The following is a 17,564-nucleotide window of genomic DNA, read 5'->3' on the forward strand; positions in this document are numbered from 1 at the left end:
CTGCTACCCTCTTCCCTGATGCCTCAAAGACCTTAGATTCTTTGTCTGGGGGAGGAGCATCACCCGTAGTCTGAGAATTAGCCCTCTTTGGGGCATTCGAGACGACAAGGGAGTCCAGAGGCAACTGTCCTTTGATGTAGGTAGGATCAGTAGGCGGCGACTTATACTTCTTTTCGATTCTAGGGTTTATCACCCTCTCCCTGATAGGCTCTTTAAAGATCTCCCCAGCATGTTTTAAGACACCTTTCAGCATAGGCAGAATCTTGACAGTCCTCTCTGAGACTGAGAAGGTATCAAAAAGGAAATCGACATCAACAGGGTCAGCATGGAGCTGGACATTGTGATTGTTAGCTGCACGTTCAATGAGGGCATTGAAAGCTGCAGAGTCTTCTGTAGGAGACGTCTTCGCAAAATATAGTTGAGGGTCTTGTCCCGAATGAGGATCACCTAGGTCAGCACCAGCGGCCCAGGGTTCATTGGTATCCTCATGGTCTGTATAGACGGGATAGCTGTACTCATCCTCATCATCGCCCTCTCCAGCGTCCACATCAGAGTAAGTGGGCGAAACATTATGAGTCTGTGGAGAAAGTGGTTCCACCAAGACAGGAGTGGAAGCAGAGTCCTTCTTTTTCTTCAGAGGAATCTTGTAGGACTCCATTGGACGTTCTGGGGCAATTTTCCGCTTGTGGAGGGAAAGCCTGCCCGTTTCGGCATCAATGAAGTGTTCTTGTTGCTCGTCCACTGAAGGTCGTCGAGGCTGTGGGCTGGGGACCACCGTCGACGACTTCGGCGCAGAGGAAACCTTCTCGGGGACGCTGGCGACCGCCTTAGGAGCGAAAGCCTTCGGCGCCATCTTCGGCGGCAACGTAAAATGAATGTGCGTGGACGCCTTATAAGGTTTCTCAACCAGCTTCGGAGGCGGAGGATCCTTCGGTCCGACCGATAAGGTCTTGTCCCTGATGCGCTGTAGGGAGTCCGTCACCTTCTTGGTGAAAGCGGCGGATGGGCGCGCCGGTTCGACGGAATCCTTCGAGGCCTCACCAGGAGTAGACTCTCCTGGTGCGCCGCTCTTGGCCCTGTCCTGTTGACGCGGAGTCTTGAGAACCTTCGGGTCACTTAGTCCTTTCTTCGGGTCACCGAGAGCCTTCTTCGGGTCGCCGAGTCCTTTGCTGGTGTCGACCGTCTTCGGCGCCGACGCACTCGGCTCGACCACCTTGACTTTAGTCTTCGGCGCGGCAGACTTCGTCTCGACGCCCTTGACTTGAGCCTTCGGCTCGACAACACCCTTCTGCTTCTTCGGCGCCGAGGGCTCCGAGGCCTTTGATCCGACCAAAGTGATCGAGACCGTAGGTTTCACTTTCGGTTTCGATTTGCCAGGGTGCGGCTCAGCAGCAATGTCCGTGGCCGAGCCCGAAGGCGGGGCCGTAGAACCCATCGTAAGATCTTGGGTAAGGCCTAATGGCGATCCCTCGACCTGAGCCTTATGAATTGGCACGACCCCAGAGTCAGTTTGAGGAAGCTCTTCGTCCGAGCTATCCTCCATGGCCCGAGGGCCCCGTCGTTGTCTCCTACCTCGTCGACGACTTCTTCGGCTTCGAACATTTCGGCATCCGCGCCGTAGTCGACGTCCGACGCGGGGTTCGACTCACTGATGTCCCTGGTAGATTCTTCCTCGACATCCCCTGCATCAAAGATGTCCACAGGCGCCGGTGCAGCATGCTGGGCCTTCTGGCGCACAGATCGTCGAAGCTTAAGCGTCTTCTTGGACCTGAAGCGGGAACAAGCCATACACTTGGCTTCATCATGGTCCGGCGACAGACACTTGTTGCACACCGGGTGGACGTCGATGTGGGGATACTTCGAGTTGCAGACAGGACATCTCTTAAATGGACTACGGTCCATGATGAACGGTCAATAGGGTCTGAAGCGTCGACTGGGCCTTCCGCGTCGAAAGCACGAGAGTGTAGGGAATCCGGCTCGGGACCGAGCTGGAATAACTAAGGCCGAACGCAAGACTATACCGACGATTAAACTAAAGACCTTTTGGTCTTAAGAAAGTTTTTTATCGATTCAGACTAGAGGGAACCCAAAGACATCCGAACCCAATGGCGGAAAAAAACAATCTGAGGATGGAGTCGATGCCCATGCGCACTGTAGACCAGGGGAGGAGCCACCTATCTCGTGATACTTCGAAGACTCTTCCAGGACAACAATGTGCAATCATCCGGACCCAACACTAGGCGGCGATCTATGCACAGATATGAATTCAGCAGCCCACATGCCTCGAACCTCATACATCTGATCGAGACTACTAGCCGCAGATTCCTTAACATAGAAGATACCCTAGCCATACCCACGGGGTAGGAGGGTCTGCGAAAGGACCCCACCAGCCTGGACCTAACAGAAGGTCCCACAGGGGACCAGTCTAACGGAATGGGTGAGGAGCCCTGTCCCCCAGGCAAAGGGAAACCCCACAAGCCGAACACCACCCACCCCCAGAGGGGCGAGGGAAGAAGAAAGGAGAAAGAGAAGGCCTGATCACCATCAACAGAGGAAACAAGGGCAAGGCCAGGGGAGGCCAAAGCACCACAGGCCCCTACAAGGCAACAGAACCTCCAGCCAATGCCAAAGCAAGGAGAAGGAAGAAGAAAAACCTAGAGGGCCCATGGAGGCTAGGGAAAAGAAGACAAGTCCACCACAGTCGGAAGTAAACAGACCAGATAGAGCGCGCTGGCAGCAATAAGCAGCCGGAAGCAGGAGGAACTGCCTGGGGTCCCCCGGAAGGCCGGGCAGGCTACTCCTGAAGAAGGAAAGAAAATCGCGAAACCATCACAGCCTCCAGGTCAGGTGCATGAAGGCAAGGGAATGTCCGGACAAGCCACCACTGCCAAGCCAGCAAGGAAATTGCATCAGCAACATACATATTCACCATGGAGAGCAGAGGCCCTAAGGCGACCACAACTCCCTAGCACAGCGCAAGCTATATAACAGCTACCAGTACCCCACATAGGGTACATTAAGTCCCAAGACATGGAAACCCTCTTTGGAAGAAACTTCCGCAGCAGAGGACAACCGAAAAAGCCACGGGTAAAAACAATCCCAGTAGAAAGCTTGTCAAGCAGCCCAAGAGATGAACAGAAGGCCTAATCTCATGGCCAATCTGTGCAGATAACTCAAGCAAAAAACACACTTCAATAAGGGCCGTCCAGCAGCCAACAATGCCATAGTCTCAGCAAGGAGAATTCGAGTGGCTATAAACACACAGAACAACAAGGGCAACTAGCCCAAAAGGAGGCCCAAGAACCAGATCAACCCATCAGTCACTGAGGGGGAGAAGGAGGAGGAGGACGAAGCCAGGCCAAGAACCTCTAGATGGCCGAGTCTGCCGGGGCATAGAATAACAGAGTGCCATCGAAAGGAAGATCAACCAGCCGCTCCCTAACATTTTCTGGGAACACACTGTCCTGAAGCCAAGCATGGCGGCAAAGGGCAACGGAACAGGCCATGGCACGACCCAGCACCTCCGATATGTCCAGAGCGGAGCGAAGAATTAACGCCGCTAGCTCCCGGCCATCCAACGCATGGTGCCGCAAGTCAACCTGCTCCTTCTCCTGTGAAGCAGCGGACCCCAAGGACTCGGCCGAGTCCCACATACAATTTTTGGTCCTAGCCAACATACATAAGGTGTTAAGAGCCCGCAGAGCAGCGCTGGTCGAAGCGAACATGTTGCGTCCCCAAGAGTCCAGCCTGCGGGCCTCCCGGGGCGGTGGAGTCAACAGTGGTGGCAGAGAGGGAAAGGCAGTCCGCAAAACTAGACTGGAGGCAGAGGGCTGGAGGGAAAGGCACGCCGGGTCATGCGGTGCTGGAAGGTGCCGGTGCACTGGGTCCCCTGTTGCGGGACTCCCCCAAGTCCCCATCAGGGAAGAAAGGAGCGAACCCTCAAAGGGAAGCAACACCTTCCTCATAGCAGAGCCCTGGTGGAGAACCTCCAGAGGATGATCTGCAAGGAAATGAGCAACCGGATCACCCAGTCGCAAAATACCGACAGCCGTGGACATCCCGCAAGCGAAGGCCGCACCCGCCTCCATAGGCCCAGCGGCGGGGAAAGCAGCTCCTCTGTGGGCGACGGCTGAAAACTAAGGCGGCCGTCCCCGAAGCCAAGCTGGGTGGGCAAGACCTGAAAAGTAGAAGAAGGGACCGAGGAGTGGAGAACCTGTCGCTCCTCCGGTGAAAACCGCGGTCCCAGGAATGGCGAGGATCAGCATTTTAATGACGCCGGGGAAAAAGCCACCACGCGGCGGCCCGCCTCCGGTGAGGACGACACCAGCAGGCATCCACCCTCTGGAGAAGAGGTTTCCACACGTCACACAGCGCCAGACCGGGAGCTGATCCGGAGCCGAAGTGGCCAAGGGCCGGCGCCGACTCGACCTCCAACGAGGCAGCCGCCTGCGTGTAGGGACGAGAGCGACCTGGAGAGTGACAAGAAGTCCTCCACCAGCCGCGACCCAGAATGGAACGCAGGGGGTCCGCCGACCCATGTGGCGCAGCCAAGTCCGACTCAACCTCCGACGAGGCAGCCGCCTGCGTGGAGGGGCGAGAGAGGCTTGGAGGGGGACGAGGGGTCCCCTTTCCGCCTCGACCCATAGCGGGACGAGGGGGGCCCACCGACTTTTGTGGCACCGCCCGGGCCAGCAGCTGCCAGCACCGTAGCGGCATCACCTCAGCCGTAGACAAGGCACCGCCTTTCCAGAGGGCCAAGAGGGGCTCGAGGATGCGACCCGACCCCCGGCGACCTCCCGCGACACCCCAGGGACTCCCGCAGGGGTTTGCGGTGAGGCAGAGGCGCTGTGGTCTGAAGGAGGGACCCCGAAGGGCTGCACCCCAACGGCACCACATCCTCCAAGCCTGGAGACGAACCAGCCGGCGCCAGATCTATCGGTGCCGCCGCTGAGGGCCCCGCACAGTGCAAGGGATCCGCCGACATCCCAGGAGGTGAAGGAGGAGGAGGAGAAGCAAGCGAGGCTTGAAAAGCTGAAACATATGTCTCCATCTGGGCAATCGACGCCCCCTCACTGGGAAACGGTGGATAGGAGGACGAGACGCTGGGCCGCATCACCCGCGGAGAGCCCACGCCCCCAACAAGCTGGAAGCCAGCCCCAGGGGACAAACTGCGCCACTTACCCACCAGGGAGCAACGCTCGTGTGGCATAGGCGAGGGATGAGGAGGACGACGACGGAGGTTGCTTCGAAAACCTTCCGCTTAAGCTGAACGAGGGGAAGAAGCCGACTTGGAGAGACGTGCCGAGAGCAGTTTGATCCCGCGCTCCCTCTGCGACTTTGGCTTCAACTGTTGGCACGCCTCGCAATCAGTGGAGCCGTGATCTTCCCCTAAACACCACATGCAAATGAGGTGAGGGTCGGTCGCCGATACAAGGCGCCCACACGACGTGCAAGACTTTTAGGCCCGAAGACATTCACACACTTTTCCACACAGATAACCACAAAAGTGAAAGACAAAGGGGCCTAAACAGGCATGGAGCATAGACCGGATCTGCGATGCACGCGGAAAAGGAAAAAACTGAAGTAGGTGCGCCGGGGTGGGACTTATGTGACCTCGCTGACATCACGTGCGCGATTCTGTCCACCCTGCGCACAGGGATGCTGTGGCAAGAAAAGTTTTCTGAATCAAGTCTCACGCCTGGGGATAATTCAACGTTAAGGAATCTGCGGCTAGTAGTCTCTATCAGATCTGTCTGTCAGGGTCCCTCCATGTCTGAGCAGATTAGTTGAGCAGGTGGGGCCTTTCAGATCAAAAGTGGCATATGCACCCAAATGTGGTGCAGGGCACCTTCCAGCAGTAGGGAGAGCCTTGGCTAGATCTTTTCCCCACTATCGAGAATGAGCAATGTCCAGAGTTTTGCGCATTGGAGTTTCTGCAAGAACACTCGTTGGGAGATGCATTCCGGTTGGAATGGATCATGTGAATCTTGCACGCCTTGCCACCCCAGCCACGGATTCTGAAAAAGATACAAAATAACTGGGCTTAACTCCTCCTAGTAGCTCCGGATTGGGGCAGAAGAGTGTAATACCCAAGACGTTCTTGGTATTAGCATTTGTCCTCCAATCAGGGACCAACTTCAAGAGGATCTCCTGAATCTTCGCAATCTACAAATTTCATCACATGGCATCAACGGACTGAATTTGACCTGCTGCCTGAGGTCATGGATGTCATCCTTGATGCCCATACTCCTTCCACTAAACCCATTCATGCTGGGCGCTGGGATAAATTTGTGGCCTGGTGTGGCGCTCGTAAGATTGACCCTTTCACAAGCAAAGTTGTCAGCTACCCTTTCATTTGTCTTGAGCCGAGCTTCCTGTGGACACTATTAAAGGTTATCTGTTGGTCCTTTTAGCCATTCTGCATTTGCTGGATCAAACATCCTGGTTTTAGTGAGCTGTCGCGGTGCTATTTATAAAAAAATTGAAGCTTCTTTTGAAGCAGTTTGCGATGCCACTATGGGAGCTGAAATTGGTCTTTAAGACCCTCACGGGTATGTAGTGCGCTTTGCAAATGCTATGATTGATTTAAGTTTCTAATGTGCAACCTTTTGAGCTGAAGCCTAAGTGTTTGCAGCATCTTTAGACTCTGAATCCTGTCTTGCTCATAGAGTTTTCATCATCTTATCTCATGAGAACTCATGCAATGAGATGACATAATTGACGCCTTTTTCAAGACAAGTTGCTGCTGATTACTTGGCTGTCATTCTTTTTCCCAGTCAAACTGATGCTGAGGAATGGGGTGGTGTTTTTGCCTTAGATTGAGACTCCCAACTCCCTTTCACGAAGGACAGTTCATCGCCCTGCCTTCGTTCTAGGCTCTCCCTCATTCCTCGAAAGAGGAGCTCATTTGACTGGACCTCAAAAGAGCTTTTACATTGATTATACCAATGTTGGAAATGGCCCGTTTTGCAGGGTTATCCCCAAACATTTTGCTTCTTCCTCCTATTTGTTCCTGACTTGTTTGTGTTGGTTTTAGGACTCTGGGCACTTTACCCCTGCTAATCTGTGCTAAAGTGCATATGCTCTCTGTGTAAATTGTGTTATGGCTTGGTGTTTCCATGCTTGGATATTTGATGTATTTGTTAGTCCCTAGTAAAGTGCACTAAGTGTGCCAGGGCCTGTAAATCAAAGGCTACTAGTGGGCCTTTAGCACAGATTTTGCCACCCAAGTGAGTAGCCTTAAAAAGGTATCTCAGACCTGCCATTGCAGAGTCTGCACACAGTTGGTAACTGCCATGTCTACTTGGCCAGTGCACACACTTGCCACTTCCTAAACCTTCCCTTTTCTACATGTCAGACACCCCTAAGGAAGGCTGCAGTGTATGTGAAAGGTAGGACATGCCCGGGTGTGTGTGGCATGTCCTGATAGTGAATAACGGCTAGTTTCGTTTTTCACTATTGCACTGCTATATTTTCTCTTAAGCCAGAATGGGCAGTTTGCTTATAACATCTTATAATCCTAAGGTGACTCAGGGAACAAGGTAGACATTCGAGTTTAGTATGCCTGAACTCAGAATGTTAAAATACATCTTTTAGTTAAGGTGATTTTTACATTCTGCGTTTGAAAATACCACTTTTAAAAAGTAAGTATTTTCTTGCTCAGTCATCCTGTGTGCCTCTGCTGGAATGTGGATTGCCTGTCTGGGTTTCGGATGACAGAAGGCTGGGGAGCAGGAGGGCTCCAGATAGTCTAGGTAGGGTCAGGAAAGGGCTGAATGGACCTGGGCTGCAATGGAGGAAGGGGGAGGAGATTCCTTGCACCTAAAAGGGCCTGGTCTGCCTCTGACAATGCTGTCTCCTCCTCCTGCCAGGAATTCACACCAGAGAAGGCAGAACTGGTTCTGGCTGGGCACAGACACCCTCTGCCTTGAGGATCAAAGGATTTTTGGATATAAATACTGGGGCCCAGACCCCTGAACTTTAGAACTCATCTGGAACAAGAAGTCTGACAAGAAGAAGAGCCGGAGAAGCTGTGAAAAGGAACAACTGCTTTGCTAGGTGCTTTACTGGGCTGACCTGCAGTGGCTGCTTCTGTCTTGGGCAGTGAAAGGCATGGACTGGACTTTCTGCAACCTAATTTTTGTGAGTCTCTCCAAGGGCTTGAGGTAGAGCTTCCCCCTGTTCACGAAGTCTTAGGAACAACAAAGACTTCAAGCTCTTCTGCCCGCAGCACTGGGGACTGTTTTGGCACAGGGTCAAGGCTGATTTGCATATGGCCATGTCTGAACTGGGGTGGTGTGCAGTGCAAAAAAACGATGGATTTAGGCCCAGATGTCTGTACTGGGGTGAATGTATGACATTGTTCTGCATGCTGTCCACCAATTGTTTTTGCATTTGTCACCCCGAGTGGGAAGGGTATGCTCAGACATGAGTCCCGTGCTCTCCACACCACTGGAGTCAAGCTATCCTGGCTGAAGACGGCTGATAGCCAGAAACCGGTCCTAGGAGGCTTGATTCCGGTCCAGGGAAGACATGACTTGGCAGTTCGGGCTGGACTGTTCCCATGAGGCACAGGGTCAAGGCTGATTTGCATATGGCCATGTCTGAACTGGGGTGGCGTGGAGTGCAAAAAAACGATGGATTTAGGCCCAGATCTCTTTACTGGGGTGAATGTATGACATTGTTCTGCATTTTGTCAATTGTTGTTTTTGCAAGTGTATTATAGGTGGACACACAGATTAATTAGTCATTATCCGGTCTGCGCCATGTCTGGGGAGGCTGTCCTGGTTATTGCTTAGTGCTCTTTTGTCTGTTCTTCACCACTCTCTTTTGGGGTTGTTTTTTCTAGGAGTTTGTTTTGTAGTTTTTTTATCATGTATTTTATATTTTTCTTTCAATTGCATTGTCACAGCAAAATTTGTCCTATCAGTATGTTTTCTCCCAGGCCTCTGGGAAGGAAACTCTTATACCGTAACAGGTTGTTCCAGTCTGTTGGTTTATAGTATACTTCAGTGATCAACCTACCCTGTCTTTCTCGTATCATCAAGCCCCCCAATGTCATTGTAAATATCTGATGGGAGTCGAGGGCATCCAGCAAATTGGCAAAGATTGTAGCTTCAGCTGTGGTACCCCTCCATATTATCAAGATGTTGTCTATATAATGTTTCCAAAGTCATATTTGGAGCAAAGGTGCTACCAATTGAAATGCAATGCACCTGTTAGTAGTACTGTTCCTCAAATTCAAAAAAGTTACGTGTGAATGCTAGGTATGCCAGATCCAGTAAAAATTCCTGTAGGTGTGGGATCCCACTTAGTTGTGTTTATTATTCTTTCCACTCTTGTAGTGTGGCCTCCTGTTGGATACTTGTATATATGAAGTGACTGACCATGGTGTGTTAAAAAAAGACAGCTAGGGCCCTGGAGAAGAACAGCTCTGACACTAACAACAATTCCGCAGTGCAGGGAGGATGGGTGGGTCGGTAAGTAATCTGCGGCTAGATCATGTCTCTACCAGATAATGTGTTACCGAAGGTAAGTAACGTGTCCCATGTCAAATGGGAATGACGGCCGAAAAGGCATGCAGTATTCACTGACTGCAATGCTAGTCTGGCGGGAGACAACCTTTTCTTCCCAAAGCTTTCCAGTCTCTTGTATACCCTGTCTAGGGGTGCGGAAGGGAATGCGCCGCGTGAAGTGGAAGCTTGAACAACCAAGCTTTTGTGGGGTGGGCAGTGAGGCAAACCGGGTCGCCCGGTGCAGGGTGATGGTGGTAGGCAATCATTCTATTTGCAGGAGCCGCTGTGCTGAGCTTGGACCAGGTGCCCAAAACATCATCCGTCAAGGGCTCATTGAAAGGCAGCGAGGGTTCCAAGCTGGAGACACTAAGCTGCAGGACCTCTGCCAAGATGCACCCTTCGCTTCAAGCCCGAGTTGAAGTGGGCCAACAGTGACAGCGTGGTCCCCAAGCCCTCAAGAGAAGAAGCCCATCTTTTGTTTACCATGAGGGGACTCCTCGATGCTACCTGCAGCCTCTTGGTGCAGAATCCCCACCCCCAACAGCAAGTAACTCGACTGGGAAAAATCCAATGCTTTAAAAAACCTCTGCACCCGAGTGGAAGTGGACCGAAGGTGTCCCCATGTCCGAGCATCGTGAGACCTGAACTCCTCTGTTGGTTCAGCCTGACTGCTTTACCTGTCCAAGCCAGCAACCTCTTTTTGACTGGACCGATCCCCCTAGACAATATTGGGCACCCGATGCTGAAAAGCACAGCTGCACCCAGCCACCCCATGTGACCTGATGGTGCAGCCGTGGACCGTGCCCTATACTTACATTAAGTGCAGGAGACTCGTCCTGTAAGTCGCTTACCGCTTCAGAAATTGCACTGTGACCCATTTTTAAAACTGTAAAAATTCATAACTCGAAATGTACTTACCTGATTTTGATGATCTTCGTGCCTAAAGTTGTATAACATAGGTGTTATTTTTATAAATTGGTGTGGATCTCATTACTGAGTTGTGTGCATTATTTATTGACTGTGTATTGCAGATGTCTAACACTCCTCTCTGATAAGCCTACGGCTGCTCGATCACACTACTAGAAAGCTGCTTGGGATTTCTAGAGCAAGCCCCTGTCGACTTATAGGGGATACCTGGACTCATTTCACAGTATACCTCTTTTTGGTATACTATATAAAGAGCCAGCTTCCTACATGCATCTACCAGTTCTGGAAAATCTAGGAATGCATCAAAAACCATGGGACCACCGACACAACGCTCATGGAACGCTTTGTCAAGGCAGAGTAAGGCAACACAGCGATTTGAGCTGCATTGCATTACTCTAGATGCATGAAGCCACTCAGGAACAAGCAAAGTGGCCTTACGTGGCTTCATAAATCTCCTTTCTGAGTGGGGTCGCTTTTGCACCACGTTGATCATACAAATGGCCCTAAGTAAGCTCTGGATCCTGGCACCTGTGAAGCATAGAACTGACACCACCCGAATTGTTGTAGTAGTAGCACAATGGAGACTATTTCCTGGCAAGTCCTCATCTGAACCCTCATCAGGCTTCACGCTTGAGCTCAAAGATGTTTCCGCAGTTTGTGTTCACCATAATTAGAGGTTTTGTTGCAGCAGCACCAGTCACAGAGCCGCATGGCCTCTTTACCAGAAGTTACCAAGCAGATCCAGAAAGGATGCCATTTGGATTCAGTGATGTCAGTTTTTTACAACCAAACTTGAGTACAACAGATACAACAAGCCAATTTGCATTCAAATATGAAACCATATGTTTTACCTTAGACTTCTTTGACAGATGGATCAGAAATTTCTCATATTGCTCAATTGCAAAAATCAGGTTGGGGATGGGTTTGCTCTCACGAAGCACCTTTGCCTGAAAAATAAAAAATACATGATTCCCTTGTACTTCTTAAATTCCGGCATATAGATGTCACAGCAACACTGAAAATTAAGTTGCATTAAATATATTCAGGTTTACAGAAAATTGGCAACTCTACAGCAGTTAAATATTAGGAGTTTCTTCAGCACTCAAGCTGGAAAATCACCACTTTCTTCTTTTGTAATGTGCCCAGCTGTACCGGGACAAATGGCAATTTACAACTCATAATTTTCTGCTCTTCCAAACATTTGGGGGATACACATTTAGCAGAAGGGCGAGGATGGAGGCTAGCTCACGCAAAATAGCAAAAACTGTTTAAATACAGTTTGTTTGCACGGTGATCTTTAGACGTATCAATAAAAGGACAAGCATAAAAGAAGGGGTTAGTTTCGGTAACTGTCTTTCTGGTGGATACTCTACCTGCAGAATACCACTTCTTGAATATCAACAGATGCTAGATTGGATGCAGAAACGTTCCCATTGTTCTCCCAAGCCGGTAGGGGACACTAACTCTATCTCGTCATTGGAAGCAACACCAGGGTGATGTCACTGGAGTCATTTAGTACTGGTGCCCTGCGATCAGTTCCTTGTCCATTTTTCCGAGTCCAGAGAGGCAGAACAATTTGAGGCAGTGCACTGCAACAATCTAAACTGGAATTGTATTATTAATGACCTTTAACAACCCTTCATGACATGGATGTGTGAGGAATCACTGGGGAATCTGAAGGTAGATGGAGTATCCACTAAAAAAGACAGTTCCAGAAGGTAAGTAACTTTATCTTCTGATGGACACTTCTACCTGCAGATTCCTCGCATGTGGAATGCATTCAAAACCAGTACCAAAGCCAGGCGGTGGGTCTGAAGAATTGGTCACACGAGGACGCCCTGAATCACCCAGTGTGCAAAATGGACACCCTTCTCACCTTCAATTTGAGGCAACCTGCTTAGCAAAGGCTTTAAGGGAAACCCATGTCACAGCACAACACATCTCAGCCACAGGAACACTCCTGGCGAGCATTGATGTAGGAGACTTTGCTCTGCTGCAGCGAGCATGACATTCCATGTGACAGTTCCTTCCTGGCAAGGGCATAGTACACATTTATGCACATTATTATCTATAGGGACAATGGCTTTTCTGACCTGCCTTGCCTTTCTTGCTAACTGCATACTCTACAAAGAGCTGGTCGTCAGACCTATTTCTTAGCTTTGGTCTATATAAAAACGGACTACTTACGTGGAGTTCAGCTGATGTAATCTCACCTTCTCCTCGGTGGGTAAAAGGTAATGTATTGCCCCAGATGAAAAGAGGTCACCACCTTTGGTAGAAAAGCTGCTTTATTTCTGCAGATCAATTTGTCATGGAAGAAGCATGTTAAAGGCAGACAGACACTCAGTGCTTGAAATTCACTGACACACCTTGCCAAGGTTATGGCCACAGGAAAAAACATTGTTAATGTTAACAGGCTTAATTAGCAACTGTGAAAGCTTAAAAGTACCTACATTAAAAAAAATCGAAATCAGATTTAAATCCCATTGTGGCATAACAAAGGGTATTGGCAGAAAGGTGCGACAGTCCCTTCAAAATCCTTATCATAATTGGTGATTTGACAAAGGATGGCTGGTCTGGAAGCTAGAGAACTGCGAACAAAGCAACAATATTTCTCTTAACTGTGCCCACAGCACAGTCCTGCTATGATAACGATTGAGCAAAACTAAGGACCTCAGACAGGTGCGCCTTCAAAGAGGTTAGTGGGAGGGGGCGTTGGGTCCAACAACAAGCGACAAATTTATTCCACCTCTCAGAAACACCAACTTCATGGAGGGGCAACACACCAGCAGAATTACATCAACCACCTCCTGAGCCAGCTGAAATAAGTTTCATCTAGGCTCCATCTCCAGGTATTAAGGTGGAGGGTCTAGAGATTGGGAGGCAGTACCTGTGAAGGCAACTGGAGATCCCAAGAAGAGAGGGAGACACAGTTGTGGAACCCAGGGAGCGTGTCGAAGGTCTGCATACCACACCCTTCTTGGTCAGTTTGAAGTGATGAAAAGGCTTGGCTCGAGTATGGGTGACTCTTCCTAGTCCTAGGAACCTAGAGAATCAAGGATATGGGAAGAAATGCATAATGAAGAGGAAAATTTCACCTCGAGCAAAACAATTCAGCCTTGGCTTTGTGCAATGGATATTGGAGAACCCAAAACTGAGGGGCATGTTCTCAAGGACTTATCGCCGAGTCATCAGCACTTTATCTCAGACAAAGTGGTGATAAACTTATCGCGTGTAACAACAAAGAGAGAGGTAGGGAGATTCAAAAGACACTCTCTTAATCCCCGGTTATATATCCAACAACAAAATAAGAGAGGTCTAAACTGGTCAAGCTCACGGCTGCCAGAGACGTGGAGCAAAAAAGATAAGCAAAATGTTTGATGATCACAGTCACTCTAGTTGAGTGGGATCACAGTCACTCTATTTGAGTAGGAAAGCCCTCACACACCGACCTAGTCAGTGTCATGCTTCATCATCGGGCCCCACCGAAGAGACCGAGTGTCTCTTCGGTGTGCTGCGACGCCAGAAAGACTGCGGAGCTGGTTGTGTGGGGAGAAAGTGTTGTGAAGGTTCTCAAATTAAAAGTGACTAATAGGGTATCAAAAAAACTTTAATAAGTGATCCCTAAGACACGAGTAAGTGGTAATATGTGTCTGAATTTAAAAGCCAAGGTTATTAGGATCTAATTTAAATTCAGCTAAATACCACAAATTAGTTAAAATCAGTCAACATGTTTCTGCCTTTGTGGTATGTATTCACCATGGCATTCTTCAGGACTATAACCCCGGCGGTATGGACACTCTAATAGTCCACCCTAACCTGGGGACGTGAAAGTGAAAAGGAAAGGTGAAAAAAGTGCTTAAAAAATGGGAGAGCAATTTGCTCAATCCAAAAAACCCCAAAATTCGGGGTGTATCAGCACCTGTAAGGAAAGATAAACAGACAAACATATAGAGACATACATACAATTAGTATATGCCAGCGTAGACTTATCGTAGTGCTCCTAAGATGGTGGCAAACCTGTGTGTGCACACAATAGAAACTAATTTTAGCACCATCCAAGTAGCCCTTAGGGGATGATTATATTGGCTAAGAGGTGAAGTGCTAGAGGTGGTTTAAAAACTACTATTGTAGTGAAAGGGATAAAACGCGGTGTGAATTCTCCATGAGAAGGGATCAATATGACCAAATGGTCGGTGACCCCCACAAGATGGTAAAAGATGGGGAACATCTCACTTTAAAATAGGGCGCTACTTGCACCATGGGTCTCGGGAGGGGGGTTGGAGCGCGATTGGCACATCCTAAGAGAAAAAGTACAGAGTCGAAATGTCAGCATAACCCATACAGCACACAGGCACTTAGCTTTGTTAGTTGTGGTGATCGTTCCGCTGTAGATGTAAACTCACGCCCTCAGCGCTCGCAGCCCGCTTGCAAACCTACTGCAACCCTCTAGACCGGACCCCGACGATGGAGAGCGGGGCCGGTGAATGGGTATAAGAGCGCTTTGTTTACGCGCTCGATTCCGGGTTTGGGCGTGCCTCGCTGCTCTCGCGATGGGCGTGTCTTTGCGAGAGTGAGGCTTGAAGCGCACACGCCCCTTGGACGGAAGGCGTGTTACTGATCGAATCGAGGCTTGGAGCAGGGAGCCTATCCTTGCGCAGGCCTAGGGGGGTGTGTGAGCATGCTCAAAGTTGACATGGCAACCAGGGAAGCCATGTCTTTTGGAGCAGGGAGCGTGGGATTCGACAGTTTCGAATAGCAAGTGTTTAGTTGATAGTCAGTAACTTTAGAATTCATTGGATTTATTAAACCAATGCATTTACCAAAAAATTGGTGGGGGACACTGTGGGAGCACATAATTGGCTAAGAAAGAGAGAGAGTTATGGTTTTAAGCACTGGAATTGAACTGTGGACTTAGATACAAAAGCACTCAGATTTTGAATGAACTATTTAAAAAGTTTCTGAGCAGATCAGTTTTGTGTAAAATTGGACAGCCAGGTGGAGCAAAAGAGTTCATGTCAGGACTGAATTCCAAGGGATATCGTCGTTGAGCCCATTTACATTTGTCCCCAGACGATAAACCCACCGCTGTTCCTTTTCGAACAGTCTATTTTGTACATTCCTTGTACCATCAATTGCTTCAATGACAGTCCATGTCATGTCATTGGTGGTATGATTCTTTTCAAGGAAATGGCGGCTCAGCTTAGTGGTTAGTTTCTTGCACCTTATATTACTTCGGTGTTCGCATATCCTTTGTTTCACTTTTCTGGTAGTCATGCCGACATACCGAAGGTTGCAAGAACATGTGATCAAATAGACCACATTGCATGAGTTGCAGTTCGTATGGGCCCGTTGCGTCCATACTTTTCCCTCTTCCAATGTCAAGGTTTTTGTGGGTTGTGTTAGATGACACACACTACAATCCGAGCAGGGGTAGTGCCCGGTGATTTTTGGGAGTCCCCACGATGTTGTTACTGATGGTGTAGTATTTGGTGGATCCTCTTTCGGGCGAGTGTGGACCAGCGTATCTTTAAGGCTGCGTCCCTTTTTAAAGGAAAAAAGTGGTTTTTCCCAGTCCTTTTTGAAGGTTTTGATAATGCTCCAATGTTTATTTATACTCTTTTTCATGGTGTTAGAGAGGCTGCTGAATGTCGTGACACAGGTAAGTGGGATCTGATCTGAGTTGTTAGTTCTTTCTTCAAGAAGAGCTTCCCTTGGCTGATTTTTAGCTCTTTTAAAGCCCTTGTTTAGTGTGGAGTTTGGATAGCCTCTGTATTTCAGTTTTTCGGTCAAATCAGCTGATTGGAGTTTAAAGTCTGTGGTTGTGCTGCAGTTCCTCCGCAGCCTGAGAAATTGCCCGTAAGGTAAATTTTCTTTCAACGGGCGCGGGTGAAAGCTGTTAAATTGCAGTAGATTATTTTTAGCAGTAGGTTTGTTGTGGGTCTTTGTAGCCAGTGTCGTACCGCTGATTGAGATAACCACATCTAGGAATACGATTTCTTTTTTGCTTGTGGTGTTGGTAAATCTCAAGTTCGGGTCTAGGGTATTGATCCAAGAGAGAAAACCTTGCAGGTCATTATCACTACCATTCCAAATGAGTAGGATATCGTCAATGTAGCGTTTCCACAAAAGCATTGACGAAGAAAAATTGGCGGTTGGTGGTAGGATATGTTTGGCTTCAAAATCTGCCACATACAGCCCCGCCACGCTCGGCGCGAAGGTACTGCCCATGGATGTCCCAGAGCATTGTAGGTACAGTTTGTTTTTAAATGAAAAAAAGTTTTCTTTTAGTGCTAGGGTGGCACAGTCGATGATGAATTTCTTTGGGGTCCGGAATTCCCAGTCGGTCGAATCAAGGGCTTTTTTAAGGACCTCGATTGTGTCATCCTGCGGAATACTAGTATAGAGGCTTTCCACATCTAGTGTAACAAGGGTAATAGAATTTTCAGGAAAGTTTATTTCTGTCAGCAATCGTAGCAGGCTCTTGGTATCCTTCAGGTAAGTCAGTGTGGACTGGACTAAAGGTTTTAGAAAATAATCACAAAATTGTGAAAGTGGTTCCAGAAGTGACCCTATGCCTGAGACGATTGGGCGTCCAGGTGGGGGGAGTTTGTTTTTATGCATTTTTGGCAGAGTGTAGAAGTAGGGTATTACGCTACTTGTATTCATCAAAAATGCGGCTTCATTCTTGGAGATCTGGTCATGGTCCTCTGCTTGTTTCACCATAGAGCTAATTCTTTTGGCAAGATCTGGGGTTGGATCCACTGCCAGTGGCGTATAATTTCTGACGTCACTGAGTAGATCCTTGCAAGTAGTCTCATACGTGCTTGTGTTTTGGATGACGATGCCTCCACCCTTGTCCGCGGGTTTAATTGTTATGGAGGTGTCGTTTTGTAGTTGGTGTAATGCATCAAATTCAGCGGTACTGAAATTCCCGAATGTTTTCGGGTTCTCGCAATGTTCTAAGTCCTTAAATACCGCTTGCTCAAAAGCCGTGATGGCTGCCGGTATTGTGTGTGAGGGTGGAATGAAGGTGGAGTTAGGTCTTAGACCTGTGTCACCTTTCCTCAATGATTCTAGTGGGTCTATTTTGCCATCAAAGAAAGCCTTCAATTTCAACTT

At 49.0% G+C, this 17,564-nt stretch overlaps 1 protein-coding gene across 1 annotated transcript in view; it reads right to left on the reverse strand.

The window, feature by feature from the left end:
- FANCI (FA complementation group I) overlaps positions 1-17,564 on the reverse strand; it is a 636,131-nt gene that overhangs the window by 13,215 nt on the left and 605,352 nt on the right. Inside the window, exon 36 of the mRNA XM_086958134.1 lies at positions 11,294-11,389. Within this exon, the coding sequence (XP_086814260.1) occupies positions 11,294-11,389 (96 nt within the window). The remainder of the gene's footprint in view (positions 1-11,293; positions 11,390-17,564) is intronic.

The sequence above is a fragment of the Lissotriton vulgaris genome, chromosome 2_1, assembly GCF_964263255.1.
Source record: "Lissotriton vulgaris chromosome 2_1, aLisVul1.2, whole genome shotgun sequence".
Taxonomy (NCBI): domain Eukaryota; kingdom Metazoa; phylum Chordata; class Amphibia; order Caudata; family Salamandridae; genus Lissotriton; species Lissotriton vulgaris.